Source organism: Pholcus phalangioides, unplaced genomic scaffold (genome assembly GCF_987345545.1).
Source record: "Pholcus phalangioides strain wild (caught in Gottingen) unplaced genomic scaffold, Ppha-v1.0 ptg000004l_1, whole genome shotgun sequence".
Lineage (NCBI taxonomy): Eukaryota > Metazoa > Arthropoda > Arachnida > Araneae > Pholcidae > Pholcus > Pholcus phalangioides.
In genome coordinates, this window is record NW_028301597.1 from 26,646,084 (window position 1) to 26,668,617 (window position 22,534).

General features: G+C 35.3%; 2 protein-coding genes across 3 annotated transcripts in view; one reads left to right on the forward strand and one right to left on the reverse strand.

Moving 5' to 3' along the window:
• The window catches only part of rt (Protein O-mannosyltransferase rt), a 30,538-nt gene extending 25,757 nt beyond the window's left edge, over positions 1 to 4,781 (forward strand). The window contains exon 20 of the mRNA XM_089231231.1: positions 229 to 4,781. Coding sequence (XP_089087357.1) covers positions 229 to 418 — 190 coding nt within the window. The 3' untranslated portion in view covers positions 419 to 4,781. The remainder of the gene's footprint in view (positions 1 to 228) is intronic.
• Positions 4,782 to 13,444: 8,663 nt separating this feature from the next.
• On the reverse strand, positions 13,445 to 21,485 carry LOC149087012 (torsin-1A-interacting protein 1-like). 2 transcript variants are annotated; one of them, XM_089231234.1, is made up of 3 exons: positions 21,174 to 21,485; positions 17,168 to 17,321; positions 13,445 to 14,430 (listed from the first exon to the last, which is right to left on the reverse strand). In XM_089231234.1, exons 2-3 carry the CDS (start codon positions 17,300 to 17,302, stop codon positions 13,558 to 13,560), a joined length of 1,008 nt encoding a protein of 335 aa, XP_089087360.1. In that variant the 5' UTR covers positions 17,303 to 17,321; positions 21,174 to 21,485; the 3' UTR covers positions 13,445 to 13,557. The 2 variants fall into 2 exon arrangements, with proteins under 2 accessions (XP_089087360.1, XP_089087359.1); XM_089231233.1 differs by having other exon boundaries at positions 21,167 to 21,473.
• Between the last annotated feature and the right edge of the window lie 1,049 nt (positions 21,486 to 22,534).

Here is a 22,534-nt window from a genome sequence, read left to right on the forward strand (position 1 = left end):
GGAAATCGTGTTTTAGCTCACAAATTTGATTTCAGAACGAATCATCTTCATTAGCCAAGGTATCACTTCACACTCAAGCTTTTTTCACCTACAATGAAGTTATTAATCTGTTTCCCGGATACTCAAAGTTTTACTGTATTCATGAAACTTATGAATATTTTGTATGGTTATCAGTTTTTGCTTGAGAATAACTGAATCTGTTTTTTTTTCTCCCTTTTTGTATTGCAGCTATAGTGGCAAACAGATATTCAAGATGTCACTGATGTTTCGTATGCTACTTGTTTTATGGGTATTTGCTATCACTTATACCTTCATTCAACTGAGTGTTTTCAGCTATGGTAATACACCTTTGAGTGCTGATCAAGTTCGGAATTTGCGGTGGAAAGATACGTGGGATTTTATAATTCACAAACCTTGATTACATTTTTAGTGATTTTTTTAAAGCCGTAGAAGTTTATGTCTATAGTTATATATTTTTTAAAGTATTTTTTTTTACTTCCTGTCATAGAATTGAGCAGTCATTCTTTCACTCGTACAAGTGCCAAAACTTTTTTTTTGGTACTTAAACAGGGCTTTTTGTGATTTTTTTTTAAATATAATTTTTGTTATACTGTGTTTTTTATGACTATACAAAATTGGAAATTTCATTATCATTATTTTTTGTTTGTTTTTGAAAATGAACAAAATTTTTTATTTTGTGGCATTTATTTGAAAAGAAAAATCGTCTTCCAATTAATTTATTTTAAAACGTATCAAATTTTTGTTTTTCGTTCATTGTTTTATTATATCAACACATAAAAATATGATTTTTGTGGTGTGGAGTATGACAAAATGCTGTCAAAAGGTGTTTCTAACTGAATATCACTTCAGCAACGTAACATTTTAATTCACAAAAATTAAATAAATTTTTGAAAAGCATTTGGAAATTATTTTCAGATAAATTACAGGTATTTAATTATAATTTTTATGAAACATTGTTTCATATTCAGTGATCTTTTGACAACCCTTTCATTGGCTGGACCGCACATCTATGATTTTATAATGCCACGCTCTGTACTCAACATCTTACTCAGATGTTCCTTCCTGCAACCCAGCTTCAGAAAAATTCTAAAATTCAGTATATATCAGTAAGTAGTCTCTATTGAATTACTACCTGTGCTGTACAGTGGAACTTTGGTTTATGAGTGATTCACAATATTTTTTGTTAGTGCAAAACAGATTTTGAATGGAAACCCTTGCTCTTCTGTGTCACTCTCGAAATACCCGAACCTTCAATATAAAATGAGTAAAAATACAAGTGTTTAAAATAAATTGCCCTACACTTTTCCTTTGAAAAGTATCGTGGCTGGTGTGACAGGAATAATTGTGAAACGAATCATTCAAGTTAACATTGTTTCCTATGGGGAATTTTCATTTGATATATGAGTAGGTTAATGGAACTAATTATACTTGGGGGTCGTTCAAGTATTACGTAAGTAAATTTTTAGCCATTTTTGACCCCCCTCCCCCATTGTCAGAAAAATTTCGTCATCAGCTCTGTCTCTTTGAATCCTAACGCATATTGGTGGGATCAGAGACGTAATAGGGGGGGGGCACAAATAGAGGGGGCTCTTGCCCCCTCCCACGATCAAAAATTTATTTTTTTTATGAAAAAAAAAAAAATTTTTATTGAAATTTCGGAAGAAAATACTTTTATATGTTAATATAATCAATTTCTGTTAATTTCAATGTTATTTGAAGGCTATGAACTCAAAATTTATCTTTAATAAATTCATTGCGACCCACCCTCTAAGCCATATAATGATAAATCACATAAAGGTCCTTGGCCTGCTGACCAAATATGGCCCTGGGGGTTATCTGATGCGGCCTGCCCTCTTCAAACCTAATTTTCTAAAAATGAACTAAGCGACACATTTATAGATCGCTTGTGTCCTGTGGTACAATTCCGGAACATTTAAGTGGCCCATGGCATATTTTCAGATCACTTAAATGACGCGGGACACTTAAGCGATCCGTGATACATTTAAAGATCCCTTGAGTGACACGTGACGTAGTTTTAAATACTTAAGTGGCCCCCAGTGTGGTTCTACATCACTGAAATTACCCGCGGCACAGTTCCAGAGCACTTAAGTGGCCCGGACACATTTCTAGATCACTTGGATCTGCGAAACATTTAGGATCACTAAAGTGGCTCTGTAGGGCGCTTATCAATAGGGGAATGTTACTTCAAGTGCCCACAAACTATCGAAAGGTTTTTCTCGTTTTTGCGCACTGAGTAAGATCCATTAAAAATATTTCACATTTTCATAAAGGGTTGGTTGATGACATAATCATTATCCAAACCCCCCTTCCCCCCTTGTCATCAAAAGTCAGCAAATCGGAAACCCCTCCCCATTGATGATGACGTAATACTTGAACGGCCCCTTGTAAATTAAAGCTCCACTGTATAGGATTGGGGGAGGGAAGAGCTAGAAGCAGGGTTTCATGAAACCCCAGCCTTATGTATGAATAAATTTTCAAATCTCTGAATTTTTCTTATACTTACTTACTTCATGTAAATTCCCTGAGCTATTTGGAAGAATTACATTTAAACTTCCCTATATTTTGCAATTGTAAGCCTGGTTTACATGGGAAATAAAAGAAGCTTGTATAATACTAGAAAGAGGGATTATTGCAAAAAAAAATTCGATTACATGTCTGATATTGTTTCTTTCATTGCCATACATGGTATATAGGGAAGGCGATATGAACCATAATGGATTCACCAAAAAAGGTAAAATTTTCATACCATCTTTATTCCCTACGAGGGGAAAAAGGTTGTCAAGTGGGTTTAATATTGAAATTGAACCACCTTTACACTACTAATCTTTTCCATTTGAACGGGGCTATAGAGTGAGGCTGAAAAAAAAAACATTTTGTCATTCATCTCGGCTTTTTTTCTCTTCTTTTCAAATCAAAATAAGGAAGTTTTTTACAAGTTCATAATACAAAACAGATAAAGCGAGGGAGTTGAATGCTTGGGTGTTGGTAACAAAGCAATCAAATTCACTCATCTCTCATTATAGAGAGTTATCACTGGGATATAGAACTATACAGCGTCCAAATTTGTAGCTAAAAAGTTATAAGTAAATTACCTTGTAATTTTTTTCCCCAAATGAAAATCTGTAGTATTGCTCTTTTTCAATATATTTATTTGGAAAAAGTTTCTTTTAATTACCAGTCTTCCACAGAAATCAGTAGGTTTTTGATTGCTTTTCTCAAAATTGAGAAATACCTTCAAATCTTTAAATGGATTTGCACAGTGTTGAGCTTGAGTAATTAGCTGAGATAATATGGACAGGTTGCAATTATTTAAACACAAATAATTTCAACACAAGCAATGAAACGGCTAATTGTGATAATCCATTTTGTGTCTATAAATCAAAAAAGACTTGCGTTACCCCTATCAAATTTTTTTTGGCAGAGGACCGTGGTGATATGGTCAGAATTGGTTTATGCATTATTCCTCGAGGAACCCGAACATATGTTGTATGGAATCACCTTTTCGAATTTTAAGAATTATAAATATTAATTGTGTTTGTCCTAATTCTGTTTTATCCAATCAGATTTCATATTTTTGCTGATCTAAAAATGTCATGTGAAGCATTGAAATATCTTTCGTTATATTCCATCAGAACTCTTATGTGAAGTGAGGTAAACATACAAGACAGTGAGAGAATATTGTATATATTAAAACATGAGGTTGAGAAAAAAATTATATAAACAATACTCACTAAATTACGAGCTATCTCTTAACCAGCTCATTCTCAGCAGCTTTAAAATATCAATCTGTCCCTTGAATTCAGGCAATTTCATTGTTACTACAGTATTTTTGTGCATTAATTTATAACATAGTATGTAAGATCCCTTATGTAGCTGACGATCCCTTAATTCTTGATTGAAATTTATTTCTAATCTACTAATCAGGGTTTCTTTAACATTTCTTGAGTTATGAGCACAGTCTATGCCAATCACCACAAGAACACTTATATGAAAACTTAAGCATGCGCTTAGCATCATCATAATGCTAATCTGTGAATAAAACTTGAATGTGATATTTATATTGGAATCTGGATCAATAGTATGAAATTAGACACACAAGCATTGATTACTCTTGGGTGCTTTAGGGATCTCTCACATGCAACATGTTGAAAACACCTGCACCAATTTATATATTTAATTCATGCAAATTAATATTTTAAAATTGAGTATGTCTCGTTATTATGACACACAAGAGAAATTTAACACAAAAATCAGTATTCATTAGTCAAGTTGTGGTATGACCTACGGCATTATTAAACAGTCTGAACTGAATAAATATTTTCAGTATCAAAATTTTCCCCACCACGGATTAAATACATAATTTTTTGGAATCGTTAGAAGGAAAAAATGAGATTAAAAAATTCTTGGAAACCATGTGAGAATTGCTATTGTGAATGATTTAAAATAAGATCACAAAAATGGTGCCATAAATGCATCGTACAATATTTGAAATCAAAAAAATATTTCGAAAATTTGTTATATTATTGAAACCTGCCTAGTTATAATTTGCATTATTCTAATCCATACAGAAACTGTTTGCCATTTTGTATGCAAGTATGAAATTCGATTATTCGTCATTCATGTATTCTATTTGTTGTTTGCGATCAAAGATGATTTTGTATTTTTTTTTAGAGTACATGTTTTTGGGTTTTTGTTTGCTCCCTATATGAAAGGAAATAAACATTCCATTTTCATCTCGTCTCATGTGTAATTTTCTCTGAACTGAAGAACAATAAATTATGGCTTTACTAATTGTGTGTACAGTGATACTTCGGCTAACAAATTACACCTAGGAATCCCTTTCAAAATACCCAAAAACAATGTTTTGCATTGTTCTGCAACAAACCCTTGGCTGACTGGAAATGTACTGTGATAAAAATACTCATAATAGTGTTTTCTACAGTTTTCTTAAAATATTTAGAGATTGTTCTGCAATGTTCATTGCAGATTTTGGCATATTCTGCTTTGGGATACAGATATAACACTTTATTTCAGAAAGATTTTGAGCAATTTCATGTATAATGAATGGCAAGAAGAGAAAATGCATAAAAAAAGAAAAGCTTTAGACTTGAATGGTTACAATGCCTAAATGTACTACATGCCATTTTATAAGAAATTTTCACTGGTGGGGCATTCGAAGAAGAATTGACTCTAGTCAGGAATGTGTGCCCCCCCCCCCTGAAATGAGAGAGATAAAAGATGTGCTTATACTACTATAAATATACTTAAATATTTTGGTAAAAATGTCAGATTTTATGAATTTAACTTTTGTTTTTCTGCACTTACATATTTAAATAAATATTGTTTTGTGTGGATGCTGACATCCAAAAAGAAAAAAGAAATATAATTTTTATTATTTGTTGAATCTCTGTACCCCAAGACAAGATACCCGTCAGCATGGGTAAAAAAAAAAGTTAAAAGCAGTTACTCTTTCTCTGGATATATATTTTTAGGGCACACATTTAAATTGTTAGAATCTTATTAAGTTTGTGCCAACAGTAGGGCAGTTGAAGGAAACATTAAATAATTTATATATATAATTTTATAGATTGATTTGGTTGTGATACACAAAAAAAGTAAAGATAAATAACATGAAACTCTTATGTGGTTTGAGACATTCACTTCAGAGCCCCATGAAATACTAGGCTGACTCATCTATTTTTAAGCAAAAGTATGACGTGAATATCCTGCTTCTTATCAATGATTCCTGAGACATCACTTGGAGTGGCAAACCTGTTTTTTGCTCAAAGATGGATGAAGAGTTCACTCTTCTTTATAGGGAGTGTTGAGACACCTTGATGTACTGCCTCGGCATATCAAGGGGCATTAATTTGCTTTGGATATGGTGACGTAAAAATGAAATACAATTAATTAGTGTATACTGTAGTGGCTCGTATGTTGAAAATTGGGTTGTTATGAATGTCGTCGGAACCTGTGTTTCCCATAATGGGCAGTATTAGAGGTGCCGACATGAAGAAAATATTGAAGGGGCTGAAAGTTGAATGCTATTCCATGTAAATGGAACTCAAGCACGTATGCAGGAGGGGGTGCATTGTATTTTATATTCATTATAATTATTGGGAAAGAGCACTAAGATACCCTTGACAAATTTTATGGATATTACTTTAATTATTGGCAAAATGTTTTGGGAAAGGATGGTAGTAGAACCAATACGTTTCGAACACTATAATTTAGACCAAATTGTTTTGTTTGTATTTACAATATTCTAAGGGGGCTGATGGATGAAAACCTAGTAGAAGTAAAGCCATGGCAAGGGATTAAGAAGTCCTCAGAGACCTATGAAAAAGCATAAATGCAAAGCATTTAAGTGGAAATATAAAGAAGAAAAGTATGATTATACTTTTAAAATCCCGTCAAACAACCTGTAGAAATCCCACAAGAGAGACTGACAGACCCTCCCCCCCCCCCCTGATGTTCAGGTATCCACCCTTACATATATTTAAATAATATTTTCTAATATTCCTAATGTGATCATCACGTATTTCCAAGAGAACTTTACAATCTGTCCAGGGAATTTGTTAGTAGACACCTATATCCGAACCCAAACCTGCACAGTCAGAAGCTAGCTTCCTAACCACTGGACTGCCAGCAGTTTTTGTATACAATATATTTATTAAAAAATCAAGTCAATGAATAGCAAAGTTCCTTGCTCCAGGATCTCCTGGATATGGGTGGGGGCAAAGAAACACTGTTAAACATGTTTTCCTTGGAATGCCTCTGAAATTTCCTGAGAAAAAAAAGTTAGATACTTGGTGATTAGCTTTCATTTAACATTACTGTACTTTGATAAATAGATTTATCATATAAAATAGACATGATTATTGATTTATTAAGATCTTCAAAGCATACAGAGCGAGAAAATTTCAGAATCTCATAGGAGCCACAACTGCAAAAAGTTAGAAAACCACTGATTCAGACAATTGCTGCTCTGCGAGAGCCTGAGGTTCTGGATTTTTTTTTTTTGGGTTGTTCATGTTTAATGTTCTGTCGTATTAAACGCTGCACAATTTTTCATTTGTGCAGCAGCAATTTAAATAGTATTTGTATTAAAGAAATAGTTGTTTGGTTCGGCTCCGTGGGGCAGTCTAACCATCACTGACTCTGCGACCTAACACGGAAACACTGGCCAACTAATCAAACATGACAATAACAAAAAAATATATACAGTATATATATATCTGTATATATTCAAATAAAAATTTCTAATAAATTTTGAGGTTATATTTTCTTCATTACGATAAAACTACAAAATGAATATACACATTTTAAAATAATAGTGGAACATCGATATACCGTGGAAGTTGAGGATTAACTGATTTTTCGAAGAATTAATAAAAATCAATAAACAAAACTTCACTTCTTTTCTTGAGGTGGTGGTTGCACACAGGACCGCAATAAGTGAAAATTTATCTGTATCCATTTTGGCGTCCTCTCCTTGTTATTTTGAACTGAAAAAGAGTAAATTCGCCACCCTTCCTGGTACAGCGAATGGGGCACTAGATCCCCTTGCCCTTCACTAGTTGCGGCTCTGTTGTACAATGAAAATTTGGACGATCCAGGTGTCTCCACATATTGGAGTCAATATTCAATTCTTGCTTAAAATCAGGTACTATAAAGAAACATTTCTGTTTGAGTACAAACACTTGACCTTTACACAAACAGACTAAAAGAAAATCCTTTTACCTTTTCTACAATGTCCAGTTGCAGGAGTTGTACTTTTGTTTTTCTTCCAATATTAACAAGATAATTCTATCTTCCTTGAAGATGATAAGGTATTAATTACAAAATCTATCTAAAATTGATTCCAATTCGACGAAACAGAAGATCTGGGGCAGGGGTAAATAAAGAGAAAATATTGCAATAAAAGTGCAGTTCAGGCAAAGGTTACAAGAAAAATTTCTACAGTGAGAAAAAGCAACCTGCACATTTGTGCATGCAGAGTCTGAAAGGGATATTAGCAACTTCTGGTTCGAGAGGTCTGGATTTAAACACCAGGAGTGACATGGAGTACTAGCTATTTTCTAAATCAAACTTTGAACTGCAGGTCTCATTTGAAATAGTTCTTGCTTGCATGAAATATCAATAATGCAACTGTAGTAATCAAATTAAGAGAAATGAAAGTTAAAATTTAAGCGTGTAGATGACACTGGATTTTTTTCTCTATGTAAAAGTGTGAAAGAAAAAAAAAAGACAAAAATTGCATTTATGGCAAACGAACGTGTCATATCTTTTGCTGATTTCAATGTTGCATTTATAAAGTGTTTTCATCAAAGTATATACGGATTAAGAACATTCCCCGCAGCTTGCTAGAGCTTCTGCTATTGGGAATATCAGGTCTGTCAGCGCATTCACCATGGAGGGTACAGAAAAAGAGTAATTATTAATCTTCTTTGATGTTCATTTATTTCAGGAAGTTACTTGACACCAGTGCTTTTGCAAAATCTACTTTATATTTATAGCAGGGTTGGGTTTTTGACATTAAAAACATTTGGCATGACAAGCATCAAAAACTGTCGCAAACTATCAAAAACCTAAAAGAATGCTTTTGGATAATATTTTGAATACAATAGGTATACAACTTGATGAGAAACTTATTTGTATATTACATTTTATTTTCAAACAATAATTAAAACAAAATATTAATTATAATTTGCAACCACACGTCCCTTAACCATTACAGTGTAGCAGGAGATTCTCTTTAATATGGATTTGATGGATACTTGTACAAGCAAATCCTGTTATAACAAGCTCCAAGAGACCGGAGAAATCACTTCGTTATAACGAAATTTCGTTATAAAGGAATTCCAGGTTTTTGCATTTTGTTCCTACATAAGCTTATCTGGGGGATTAGAAACATGTTTGTTAAAACGAGATTTTCGCTATAATGTATTCGTTAAAACGGGATTCAACTGTATTACAATTTTCACTGGTTGGATCAATGAAAGATGAATCTTTTAAATATGTTGAGATATGGCGTGAAATCTGAAATACAAAATTTTATTCCGCCCACTCAAGCCATTGGCTCATTTGTCAATGGTGTTTGGCATGTTTGTCAGAGCATTCGCTGTAGGAGATCAGATATTCCTGGCATGCATGATTCAAATAAGGCTCCAAAACATCCAATAAAAATCTGAAAATCTTTTCAACAAAAAAAAAATTCCATGTTTCTAAGTGCAATATTCAATGATATATTAAAATTTGAAAAAGGAAGAAATTTGGGAAAAAAAACAGTGTTAAATGCAGGTAAAAAAGGTTTTCAGCATTTAGAGCTGCTTTTTTCCCAACTTTCCTCCGTTTTTTGAATTCAAATATATCAGTAAAAATTGCACTTAGAAACATGGAATTTTTTTTGTTGGCATCAGGAGAGCATGCAGCCCCCCCCCCCTTCACATCCTGGAGCAGACCCCCAGACTGGAATTTTCTGCAGGCCTCCCGGTCAGACAGGCACTTCTACAGTTAATTTAGTGTGAAAAAGCAACAAATGATGAGAATTGTCTCGGACCCTGTCAGTCCACCCTTGTGGAGGCCATGCAGAAGAGACAGGGCAACCACTTTCTAATTTGGTTTTGGGATACATAGGGACTGTATTAAAGGGTAATTTTTTATTTTAATAACTATACAGCTCGCCGCTGTGGTGGTCGAGTGGTCATAATGATGGACTCGCATTGCGGGGACCCGGGTTCGAGCCCCACCGTCACCACAGTGGTGGTCGGCTGAAGTTGGTTTTCTGTGGTTCCCAACTTCAAGGCGCAAATGCGAGCCGATCTCCCCGTTAAAAAGTCTCGCCACAGAGAGCAACAGTCCTACAAACAGTACAAATATTCAGTCACTACACATCACTCACTTCACTTCTGAGATATAGATGGCAGCACTGAAAAATCATACACAACACTAGATACGCACTCAGACTGTTAGGTACACGCACTTACACTTCCGGCACAACTCACTAGGTAGTAAATTGCCTATGGCAATAGACCTGAGTTGTGCTCGGTTTGGGAAAAAAAAACTATACAGCTCTTGAAACATGAATGGCATATCTGAGTTTGAGTCAGTTTCTCTAGGAAAATCTCTATCTCCCCTGTAGCTTAGTGGTCAGAGCACTCGTCCGGCAATCGAGGGACCCGGGTTCGACTCCCGGTAGAGGCAGAGATGAGTTTTTTCCTTCCTTAAAAAATTAACATCTCAAATAATAAATATCTTCACAACATCTAGTCTTCTGTATATCTTGTATTACCAAGTGGAGAACGACATTCATGTCATATACATTTTTATGATGCATTAATACTTGGGAGTAAATATTGGTCGACATTTTCTTAATTAGATGTAAAATTGTATCAAGTGTTGAAAAAAAAAAATTGATTCTGTAAATACAGTGATACCTCAGCTAATGAATGCCTTGGCATTACGAATTTTCCTGCTAACAAACATTTTTTCGTGATTTTTCTGCTTCTGTTAATGAATACAGATTCAGCTAACGATCATTTTCAATTATATGAATGCACGCACTAACATAAAATATCTGCACTGTGAGCTGAATTTTCGCACTAATCATCATCAGAATTACTGTCACTAGGGCTCAATAAACCCATGTCCACCGCAGAATATTTTTCAGATGCACTTACATTTCTTTTTCTGAAATTCTTTGAGCCATTTCATATAAAACGAAAGATTTAGCGAAAATAGAAAATGCATTGAAAAAAAAACAAGCAGCCTATGTTTTCAGAGCATGTGTTCTTTCGGTGCAAGACTCTTAACATCAAGCTGAACGGTCTGGGAGATTATCTTCTCCATCTGCATGTACGAGACACAGAAATGAACTGACCACATCACAAATGGATGGGGATACCCGTAAACTTGATTGGGGGTTCATCTTCCTGTATATTCTCATTTATACATTTAAATTTTAGAAGCTGAAACGATTTTCCATAGAAACCTATGGGAAATCATGTTTCAGCTAACACATGTGATTCCAGAGTCAATCACCTTCATCAGCCGTGGTATCACTGTAATATTAAAATACAACATATCTTTAAATTTCATTGTCAGTATCATGTTAATAAAAAATCTCTCAGTTATCACTTTTTTAATGTTTATTTAAATAATAAATTTCATAATTAAAATTCAATATCAATCATTTGAAATTATCAATTTTATTTGTAATTTTCCAAATTTTAAAAAGATTGATATCTGGCTGCCAAATATTTGGTACTTGGCCAAATCACTATTCGTCCCATCCCTGATTCTATTGCTTTATAAAACTCGCCATGAAGTATGTCGTATTATGATGACATGCAGGAGAAATTGTAACACAAAAATCAGTATTCATTAGTCAAGTTGTGGTATGACCTATGGCATTATTAAACTGTCTGAATTGAATAATATTTTCAGTATTAAAAATTTTCCCACTACGGACCAAATACATAATTTTTTGGAATCGAGAGAGAAAAAAATGATTTGAAAATTCTGGCAAATAGTGTGATAATTGCTACTGTGAATGATTTGAAATAATACCAAAAAAGGTGCCATAACTGCATCACACAATGTTTTAAATCGAGAAACCTTTCAAAAATTTATATTATTGAAACCTGCCTAGTTAATTCACATTATTCTAATCCATACAGAAACTGTTTGCCATTTTGTATGCAAGTATAAAATTTGATTATTCGTCATTCATGTATTCTATTTGTTGTTTGCAATCAAAAATGATTTTGTATTTTTTTATAGTACATGTTTTTGGGATTTTGTTTTCTCCCAATATGAAAGGAAATAAACAGTCCTATCTACAAATCACATAGATGGGAGAGTAGTAAAAAAGTGTCTATTAATGGAGGTATCTGCTAATGGAAGTGTCCACTATGGGGGAGTTCCAGTGTGGAATGATTTACTTCTCTCTTGTAAATAACAAAAAAGTACAGAGTACCTTATTTGGTTAGGTGAAACCTTCTGGCATAGTTACTAATTGCTATAGTTACTGATTTAACCAGTCATCTGGCTAAGCCGGAATAGCACTTCATGTTGATTTTCGGCATAATTTAAAAAACTAATTATTAATATTCAATTATTAAATATTTTATGATTTTGAAAAAGAGTGAAGGTGGTGTGTGTATGAGTACTCAAATTCAATGTATTTGTAAAAAAAAGTTAATCAAAAAGAAATATTTTATTAGCTTCAAACTTTGGGAAAGGAAGAAATTAATTTGTCAGATGACTAGCTAAAAGTTTAAATAATATTTGATGCTGTACCAACATAAGTTAAATACTATTGGACTTGAAATTTTAATATGAAGAGTAAAAGTCTAGAGTTTGCTAGTTTTTTTACTAAATCTGTGAAAGAATAAAAATTTGTTAATTATTAAGTGACATCATGCAAGTCTGAAACACATCATAATAAATGCATCCATCAATTGTGCAAGAAAGTCTTGTCAATAGAATGTTTTTCATTTAGCCAATGATGAATGACCCTTTGGTTGTACATGGAGTGAATCAAGAAACCTGCATCATATTTGATACTGAATCACCACCAGACATTTACTTCAAAGGAGAGGTGGGCCTCATGAATAAAATCACTTTACAAGAAAAAAATATTAATCTATAAAGCTGATTCAGGCTGAATGACTTTAAATGATACTTAAACACAGGTTTTTAGTGTTCGTATTTCTTGTTTGTAATTTGTTCGTTATTTTATTCATTAGTGCTAAATTAAATTTGAAAAATTAGGTGAAAAAATATGCATTCTTAATGATTAACAAGATTTGTTTTAATTAATAAGCAGTCAGTTAACTTTAATCTAAAAAAATCTGATTTAAATAAAAAAAAGATCATAATCTTTTCATACTCTGCCTGTCAAAACATTGCATTCCAATACTTTCACAGCCAGTTTAATCCTCTGCTCCTACCCCATGTGACTTTTTCCCGGATAAAGAATTTGCTTAATGGGCAACGATTGTCAGGTTAAGATGAAAAGCAACGACAGCCACTGAACCCAAAAAAGGATTCCAATCCACATTTACAAAATTTTTGAATGAACAATGGCAATAATGTATAGTTGCACATGGTAGGCCTTAGTTACTTCCAAGGAAACATCAAATAAACAGGTTCCATCTGTATTTTTAATGTTTTATAATAAAATAACTTTCGGAACTTTTTGAACCTGGCAGTATATTGCTTATGAATTTTTTTTCAAAAGACAATATCAACTAAAGTGCTTAGAGAGGTATATTACTGCTTTGAATATGAAAATTTCAGAACTAAAGGTGATGTATAATTCAGAATCGCCTTGGTCCCAAGGAGTTCACATTTGAGAGATCTTACTGTACCAAAAAAAAAGCTTCGAAGCTTTGAATTGACAAATATGAAGCATTTTACTGATACAAAATTGAGAATTTAACAACAAATAGTAAAAACTATTATTCATTTGTGTGAAATATATTTTTCCCCTTCTGCAAACAAGCAAGTCTATTGACAAGGTAATTTTTTTTCTGGTAAAACTACTGCAGGACTGGGAGTAAGTCGCGACAGTAATGATCCCAGCTGGTCACTGTGCAGATCTTTGCTCCATACTTCACGTAAACGATCCAAAAGAATTTTATCCATATCTTTGTATTTTGCATCTTTCGGAATGCTTTCCTTGGTAGTAACAGTCATTACATAGACAGCTTTACGGAACTGAGCAGCTGTATCATCGCAATACCCATGGAATATCATAGCCGCACCCGCTGGAATTTTATCTAATTCACTGATAACTCCAACATTCAGCTCCCCTTCTTTAAAACTGTGAGACAGTTTTTCATCTATTTCTTCTTTTCCAACATCAGTATTCATTTCGGAGTAATCCTTTCCATTTATAAAAACGTAGTCCGAAGAACTATTTTTTAATGATCTGGCTAATTCTCGTGCGAGACACTCTGCAACTCCTGACCAAGATTTAGAACTGATCAAAACTATGACTGCTGGTCTTAAAGGAACGTCACTTTCTGATATCACTGGCCTGAGAGATGCATCGATTACCTTCATACTGAGGTCTGACTGACTTTCAAAGTTCCGCTTGAGTTCAATAATTATTGAGTCAACTGTGATCCTCTGTTTTTCGATGGTAGTCGGCTGGTGTGAATAAAGGTAATAAATAATAACAAATAGAAATAATGCACAGACCAAAATAATTGCTCTTAAGTTGTCCCAAACTTGCTTAATCACAATTTCTCTTTTCCTTTTACGCGCACCATCCTTTCTAAAAGTTGTGTCTGAAATTTTCATTTCTTCTGTTAGGCTTTCGATTTGAGTAAGTGCAGTTTCATGTTCAGCTTTGTTGAGTATTGGATATAAGTTTTTCTAAACAGAAATGAGAGGAGGAAAAAACTGTTTTACATTCATGTAATAAAACGATATGAAAATTTAAAAAAATTCTTGAGGGTTTTTGCACAAAAAAACTCCCGCATAACTAGCAAAAACTTTTCTCATTCACTCGTTCAAAACAACATTCAATTTTTTTTTCTTTGCATGGCTGTTGAAAATGATTTGCAGATGATTATTTAAACCAGTGATGGGCAAACTTTTTAGGAGCAGGTAAAAAAAAACCATTTAGCGGGCCAAACATATTTGGACATTGATTCATAATTGGATTTTTTTATGCTTAGAAGTAAAGAGGGATGCAATGTATTCTTTGAAGACTGCCAGTTTCATTGCAAATGAGACCCAACTGTTTAATTTTACAACTGTGAAAATAAATACATTTTAATAATTTTATGAATATTTATCAGGCCGTGTTATATCGCCATTTTTTGCATATAAATTTTTTTTTTTAAATCATTCTATCCAAATTTTGACAGCTATATTTTGCATATGCAAAAAAATGAAATGAAATTTTTTGAAACACTGAAATAAAAAATTTCTTTACTATTAATTTAAAATCTATGACGAGCCGGATGGAACCTCTAAGAGGGTTGTAGTTTGCCGATCACTAATTTAGATCATGCATGCTCAACCCATGGCCCTTGGAGTAATCTGATGTGGCTCGTGACCTGAAACTTTAATTTTATAAAAAAGGAAATAGGTAACACATTTCCAGATTGTTTGTGACCCACAGTGATATTCCAATCTTTCAATGCATGGCCCCATGGGTCAGATTTGGCCTTCGGAGCTGTTTGTTGTGGCGCACTGACAATTTTTAAAAAATGGTTGTAATCATTAAAAGACGAATTATTCTAGAATTAATGAAAGAAACAGTTTCATCCAGAATAAATTAAATGAAAGAAATAATTTCAGAATTGATGAAAATTCAGAATTTTTGATAGAAATAATTTCTGAATTGTAACGAAAAATATATATATAAATCACAGGCAATAAGAGAAATAATTTCGTAATTTGTGATAGAAATCATTTCACAATTAATAAAAGTATATGAAAGTTTTCTCAACAGTTGGCTGAGGTAAAGATGAATTCAAGAAAAAGAAATTCAACTGTCCTTGCAGGGAATTGAAACCACGTCCTCACGCTTACTGGGTGAGCACCCTAGATGACTAAAAACGCAACAAATCTCAATCTTCCCTTAGAGCTTGTGTGCGCTGAACGGCACCGTACATGGACAGTCAGATCTAACTTAGGCCAAAGCTCCAATTGCTGACACTGCCACCAGATGACAACTGCTAAGGATGATGTCATTCTCCGCTATCCATAGGAAGGTTTTCAATAAAAATTAATTTGTGAGCTTTGGCCTGAGTTAGGTCTGACCATCCATGTATGGTCCCATTCAGCGTGCATGAGCTCTAAAGAAAGATTGAGATGTGTTGCCTTTGTAGTCTAGTACGCTCATCCGGTAAGTGAGAGAACATCAGTTAGATTCCTCACAAGAGCAGTTGAATTCTCTTTATTGAGTTCATCTTCGCATTAGCCAGCAGTTGAAACCTTTGTATGGACAGTGGAGAGTGACTGCAGTGTGACTCAATTGCAATGTGTTATCCCCTATGGTGGTTTGTCATGTGGAACACATACTGCTGTAATAAACAATTTGGAGGCATTTTGTTCGTTATTTCGTATCTTTTGTTTGACTTATGGACATTAGTGCCAAATATCGGCTGTGTTTTTAGGGTTTTTTCTCGTCAAAAAAATTCCAGTGACCTAGCGATGCTAACCCTGCAAACCATTTTTTATTTTAGTTATTTTTCCGGTTTATGAATTTTTAAATTTTTCTATGGACTTTTTGCCAACCCTGTATATCTATCCCTACACTTTTTTAATGCTTCTTGTACATGGAAAAAACTTGAGCAGTGTGAGGTATTATGGCTACTTTTAAACCTGGAAATGTGACTTAGGATGCAATCAATCTATGCAAAAGTTTAGTCAATTTTTTTTCTTTTTGTCATAATAATGTCCATAAAATTTACAGCCTAATTTTATCATTTTGCAAAGAAAGTTACACCCCCATCTGCGATCACCATTTCTCAGATACTGTGTGTGATCTGAAGTGTCTTAACTTTTGTTCTGTACTGAAAATGAACCCTCTTCAATAGCAAAACATTGAAACAAATCAATATCTCCAGCTTGTAGCGGTGCCCCCTAGGAGCCGCAATGCACACTTTGAAGAAACACTGACCCAGGGAACTTCTGATGAATTGGTGCATGCCGAAACATGTATGTGAGGCTCGATGTACTTATAATGTACAAGTTATGTGTGTTTTGTGTTCTATTGGTGCTGCCACTCTACTTCCGTATTAGAAGTGAAACTGACGGATGCCTAAATTTCTGTGTCGTGTGAATATAGTAGAAGTCGGTTTTAATGACAACTCACAATCATGGGAAAAATTGTTGTTAATACAGACTCTCATTACAAGCGCAGATGCATTTTTGTAACATTAGCTCTTTGAAAATCATCTGCAAACCACTCATTATATCGAGATTGTCGTTATGAGCCATACTCGTTACAACTTGTTTTTACTTTATTATGTTCAAGATCTGCCTGTTCTGTGTTGAGACTTTTACAAATGAGAGACTGTTTTGCCTTAAAGCAAGTCACTCTTGTACAACTACGATAATTGAAATTCAATATATATTCAACAACTATGAATCACACCTGGTTTGGAGATGAACTCTGGTTCTCATTCTCAGCAACCCTATCATCCATTCCATCACTCTCTTGCTTTTCATCAGCGTCATCAGGCACATCACCTTTATGAATAGGCCTGCGTCTCAATTCCTCAGCATCCATTTTTATACAAAATGAAGCCCTTTAACAAATAAAGAAAAACATGAGAAATGAACTGACTGATTAAAACATTGCACATTACCTCGAATAGAAACAATCAAGAGAATCACAAAATAATAAGTTTCCTTAACACATCATTTCAATATGAAAGAATAAAAATAACAAAAAATGAAATTTTAATGCTAAATATTAAGATGTTATAGATGGCGGTCGTATATTTAGCAACATTATCCAATTTAAAACCCACTTGCGACATTTTTACTTATTCATAATTATAACCATATGAATTAAAATATGATTTATAAATTTAAAAAAACAAGCTACTTACCGATGCAGATCATTGTTACACTCAAGGATCCTTGGGATCCCTTCCAAGATTTTTCCTTCACTGAGAGGGGACATTGGCAAAGGGAGGGTTTCAGGGTTCTAACCCCCCCCCCCTCCGCTGAGATTATAGTGTTATTTTACAGGAAAAAAGTCAAACCCCTTCAGAATAAAGAAAAATTGAATCCCCCCCCCCCCCGAAAAAATTCTTGGTACGCCTATGAGAGGAGATGTGATGTTTCACTTTCTTTTACACTTTAGTATGCCGAGTGGATAACATATGAGTATTGGTATTTCCTTTGATAAGTAGTGTTTATTGTTAAACTTCGATTGATTATATACATGCATGGATAGGCAAGAATTTATATAGCGGGAGCACCAGGCCCATAGCCAGAAATTTCGTTTGGAAGGAGACCAAAGTGATAGAACAATAGATTTGGTCATCTTTCTCCCTTTTCCCAGTCATTTTCTCATATTTTCGGGGGTGGGGGGGGGGTGACCAGACTTCCTACAGCCTTGGGGAGCAGAAGTTCTAGAGATCCCCCACATAATACTAGGTGGAATTGTATGTCCTATGTCAATACATATGCTGATAGTCCTTATCAGCTTTATCTCAGTTTAGTTCTTTTTTGTAAGAACACCACATTCCTTTCCCGCTAACTAAAGATTCAACCAAACAGGAACTTTCCTGATTATACCACGTTTGGGAACGTTGCGAAGGAATGGGAGTGCTGGACATCTCTGGTGCCCTAGCTGGTATTGGCAGATCGCTGCTGATCTCTCCCGGAGTTGTTTGTTCCTCTGAAGCAATCTGTACTGAAGAGTCTGCAGCAACGGGAGTTGATGAAAGGGGTTGCCTGAGACTCTGGGTACCACCAAGATCGGATGCATTCAACAGTCTTGACGTGTTTGTTGATTTTATCCAATATGCTTCCATCTATTTGGAACGAGCATCAACTATGATCAAAAACATATGCTCGAATATGGGATTTGCGAAATCCACATGAATTCTCCTCCATGGAGTGCTCACGTATTTCCAATGGTGTACCCTTGCTTTCACCAGACCGGACTTGAATCTGGAAATTTTAGCTGCTTTTTTTTTATGTCGCTATCATTTGTCTCTCTAGTAGAACAAGTAGGATCGAGCAATTGCTTTCATTTTAACAAGGCCTTGATGGAGTTCATCAAGAATTTGATTTCTAAATTTCTTTGGAATAAAAACTCTTTGGCCGTGCATAATACATTCGTCCAGCAAGGTATACTCGGCTTCCTTCCCTACCAAAGGTTCACCAAATTTCAATTTCCTCAGCAATGGACACAAAAAGTTTGAGCATATGAATACATAATTTTTTATTTAATACTTATGAATATTAATAATTTCAATAACAAGGAAATAATTTTTCATTCTTAATTAAATCATCAAGTCTGCAATAGGTTGAGAAACGCTGCCCTAGAGCATATATGCTCAATGCACGTGCCACCGGCCAAACGTGCTCTTTGAAGTCATCTTATTGGGCCCACAACCTCAAACCTAATTTTGTGATGAACTAAACAACACATTTCCAGATCACTTGAGTGGCCCACAGCACATTTGCAAGTAACCTGAAGGACCCAGACACTGTTCCAGATCAGTCAAGTGGCCCGCAACACATTCCCAGATCGCTTATGCAATATTGTGTACAAATTTGTCCTCGTGAAATTTTGAAGCAGTGACTTATACAGTCTAATCTTGTTTTAACAAATACCGTTATAGTGAAAATTCCGCTGAAACGAACACTTTTTTAAACCCCCAAGATAAGATTGCATAGGAACAATGGAATTCCTTTATAACAAAATTTCATTATAACAAAGCGATTTCTCCGGTCTCTTGGTGTTCGTTATAATGAGATTCGACTGTATCACATTTTGCCATATGAGCACAGTTATTCACAAAAAAAAAAAAAACTCGAATCAAAGAAATTATAGACTGAAAAGGGCTCTGTGAGTCACAGAAAGGTTGAGAACCGCTGCCCCTAGGGATACCCTATTAGACGTCCCTCCAGGGGAGGGCCATGAGTCAATACAGCCCCACTGGTGTTTATTCAAAGAAAATAAATACAAATACAACGCCACAACAGGCAAAGTGCCCAACGAGATGGCTGAGGAAAAAGATGCGCATAACAAATATGGATGTCATAAATTTCAAAAATACAGCAAACCAATTAAAATACAATTACAAACAATATAAACTGAAGAGCCAAAAAAACTGGTACAGGCATGCGTATGCAAATAAAGAGATATTGAACCAATCAGAGTACGCGCTGCAGTCGGCAACACCTATATAACACAAGTGTCTGGCATAGTTGTTAGATCGGTTACTGCTGCTACAATGGCAAGTTATAGAGATTTAAGTGAGTTTGAACGTGGTGTTATAGTCGGCGCACGAGAGATGGGACATAGCATCTCCAAGGTAGCGATGAAATTTGGATTTTCACGTACGACCATTTCACGAGTGTACCGTGAATATCGGGAATCCGATAAAAAATTAAATCTACGACATCGCTGCGGCCGGAAAAAGATCATGCAAGAACGGGACTGACGAGAATCATTAAACGTGACAGACATGCAACCCTTCCTCAAATTGCTGCAGATTTCAATGCTGGGCCATCAACAAGTGTCAGTGTGCGAACCATTCAACGAAACATCATCGATATGGGCTTTCGGAGCCGAAGGCCCACTCGTGTACCCTTGATGACTGCACGACACAAAGCTTTACGCTTCGCCTGGGCCAGACAACACCGACATTGGACTGTTGAGGACTGGAATCACGTTGCCTGGTCTGACGAGTCTCGGTTCCAATTGCTTTGAGCTGATGGACGTGTACGGGTATGGAGACAACCTCATGAATCCATGGACCCTACATGTTAACAGGGGACTGTTCAAGCTGGTGGAGGCTCTGTGATGGTATGGGGCGTGTGCAGTTGGCGTGACAGGTGACCCCTGACACGTCTAGATACGATTGACAGGTGACAGGTACGTAAGCATCCTGTCTGATCACCTGCACCCATTCATGTCCATTGTGCATTCCGACGGACTTGGACAATTTCAGCAGGACAATGCGACACCCCCCACACGTCCAGAATTGCTACAAAGTGGCTCCAGCAACACTCTTCTGACTTCAGACACTTCCACTGGCCACCTAAATCCCCAGACATGAACATTATTGAACATATCTGGGATGCCTTGCAACGTGCTGTTCAGAAGAGATCTCCACCCCCTCTTACTCCTACGGATTTATGGACAGCCCTGCAGGATTCATGGAGTCAATTACCTCCAGCACTACTTCAGACATTAGTCGAGTCCATGCCACGTCGTGTTGCGGCACTTCTGCGGGCTCCTCGCGGGGGCCCTACACGATATTAGGCAGGTTTACCCGTTTTTTTTGGCTCTTCAGTACATATACATGATGAAATATTATAAAATGCCCATAAGAATACTTATGGTTGTCTTATAACTAAAAGAAAATATCACTTCAAATATAACTGTTATACTATAAGAAAATACCTCTTACGAAACTGTTAAATCGCTCGACGAAACCCGGACAGTCCTCCCTAAACTATTTCGTGATCAAAATCTATAACAAACGAACCATTTACGATGTTTGCATTAGAAAGGGGAGTAAAGAAAAACCGGGGAGGGCGGGAACCAGAACCAAAACTAAAGATGAGTAGATAAAAGAAATTGATAAGTAAACAGATATTTCTAAATAATTAAAAAGTTTCGTCGTTTAAAAAAACCGGAGAAGAGAACCTTAAAAAATTTATGGAAATTTTTAAATAATTCATTAAATATTTACGTAAATTTTGTTTCCACCGGCAGATTTGACTTTAACAGTTTTTTTGCCAAATCATGGAAAAAAAATAGAAAGAGATACGAAATCAAAAATATTCATATCTGTGGTAAATAATTTCTTTAAATAAGTATATATGTATGTAAATTTTTTTAATTTTTGCTGTATATTTAAATTCTTGATAATTTTTTTTTTCTTTCAAAGAAAATGTCGGTCAAGGTCGACTTGAGCGTGACAATCCCCCCAGCCGCTCTCTTGTGTTTACTATTTATTACCCCACCAGCAAGCTGCTCGTTGCAAGTTTAGTGATTAAATATGCTTAACTTGCATTTTGGAAAGCAAGTTCTGAAAAGTATTGTATTCATATACAATTAATAACATACAATTATAACCATGCGTTTTGCTTATACGGCAACAAAGCTGTATTAAGAAATACAGCATACTCATTTAATAGTTTTGAAAGGCTCTTTCATTTATTCGTTGAAATATATTCAATACTAACTATTTTTTTTTTACTTACTTTTTAAAAACTACACCTGGTACCCATAAGCGGAGATAGTCTTCAAAGTCCGGGGGGGGGGGAAGGGGTAGGCGGGTCTCGTGCCCCGGGCGCTGGACCAGAGGGAGCGCCAATTTTATTCTCTTCAACATATTAGAAAGGGGAGCCAAAATGCGCACTTGCCTCGGGTGACCAAGCATCTAGTTGCGGCCCTGGGAAAGCACGATGATGATGATTGCTGTGGTGGGGGAAGCATGATGATGATGATGATGTCAACCTCTCTTAACGGACACCTGTTTTACAGCCAAATAATGATTTCCTCTTTGTATAATAAAAGTATGCGTGTCAAATCCTTGATTAATGGTCACCCCCCTCTTTTATGGACAAACTTTTTCGTCTCCCTGGTGACTGCAAAAGAGAGGTTTTACTGAACATTAAATCAGTCGGCTCCACCTTTGAGGCGGAGGGGGGGGGGGCAATAATTCCCCCCTGTATCTCCACCCATGTTTGTACCCCCTTTTTTAGCCCTTACAGCAGCAATCTCGAAATATATTGCCAAACCTGATCTGCTTTATTTCTGTCA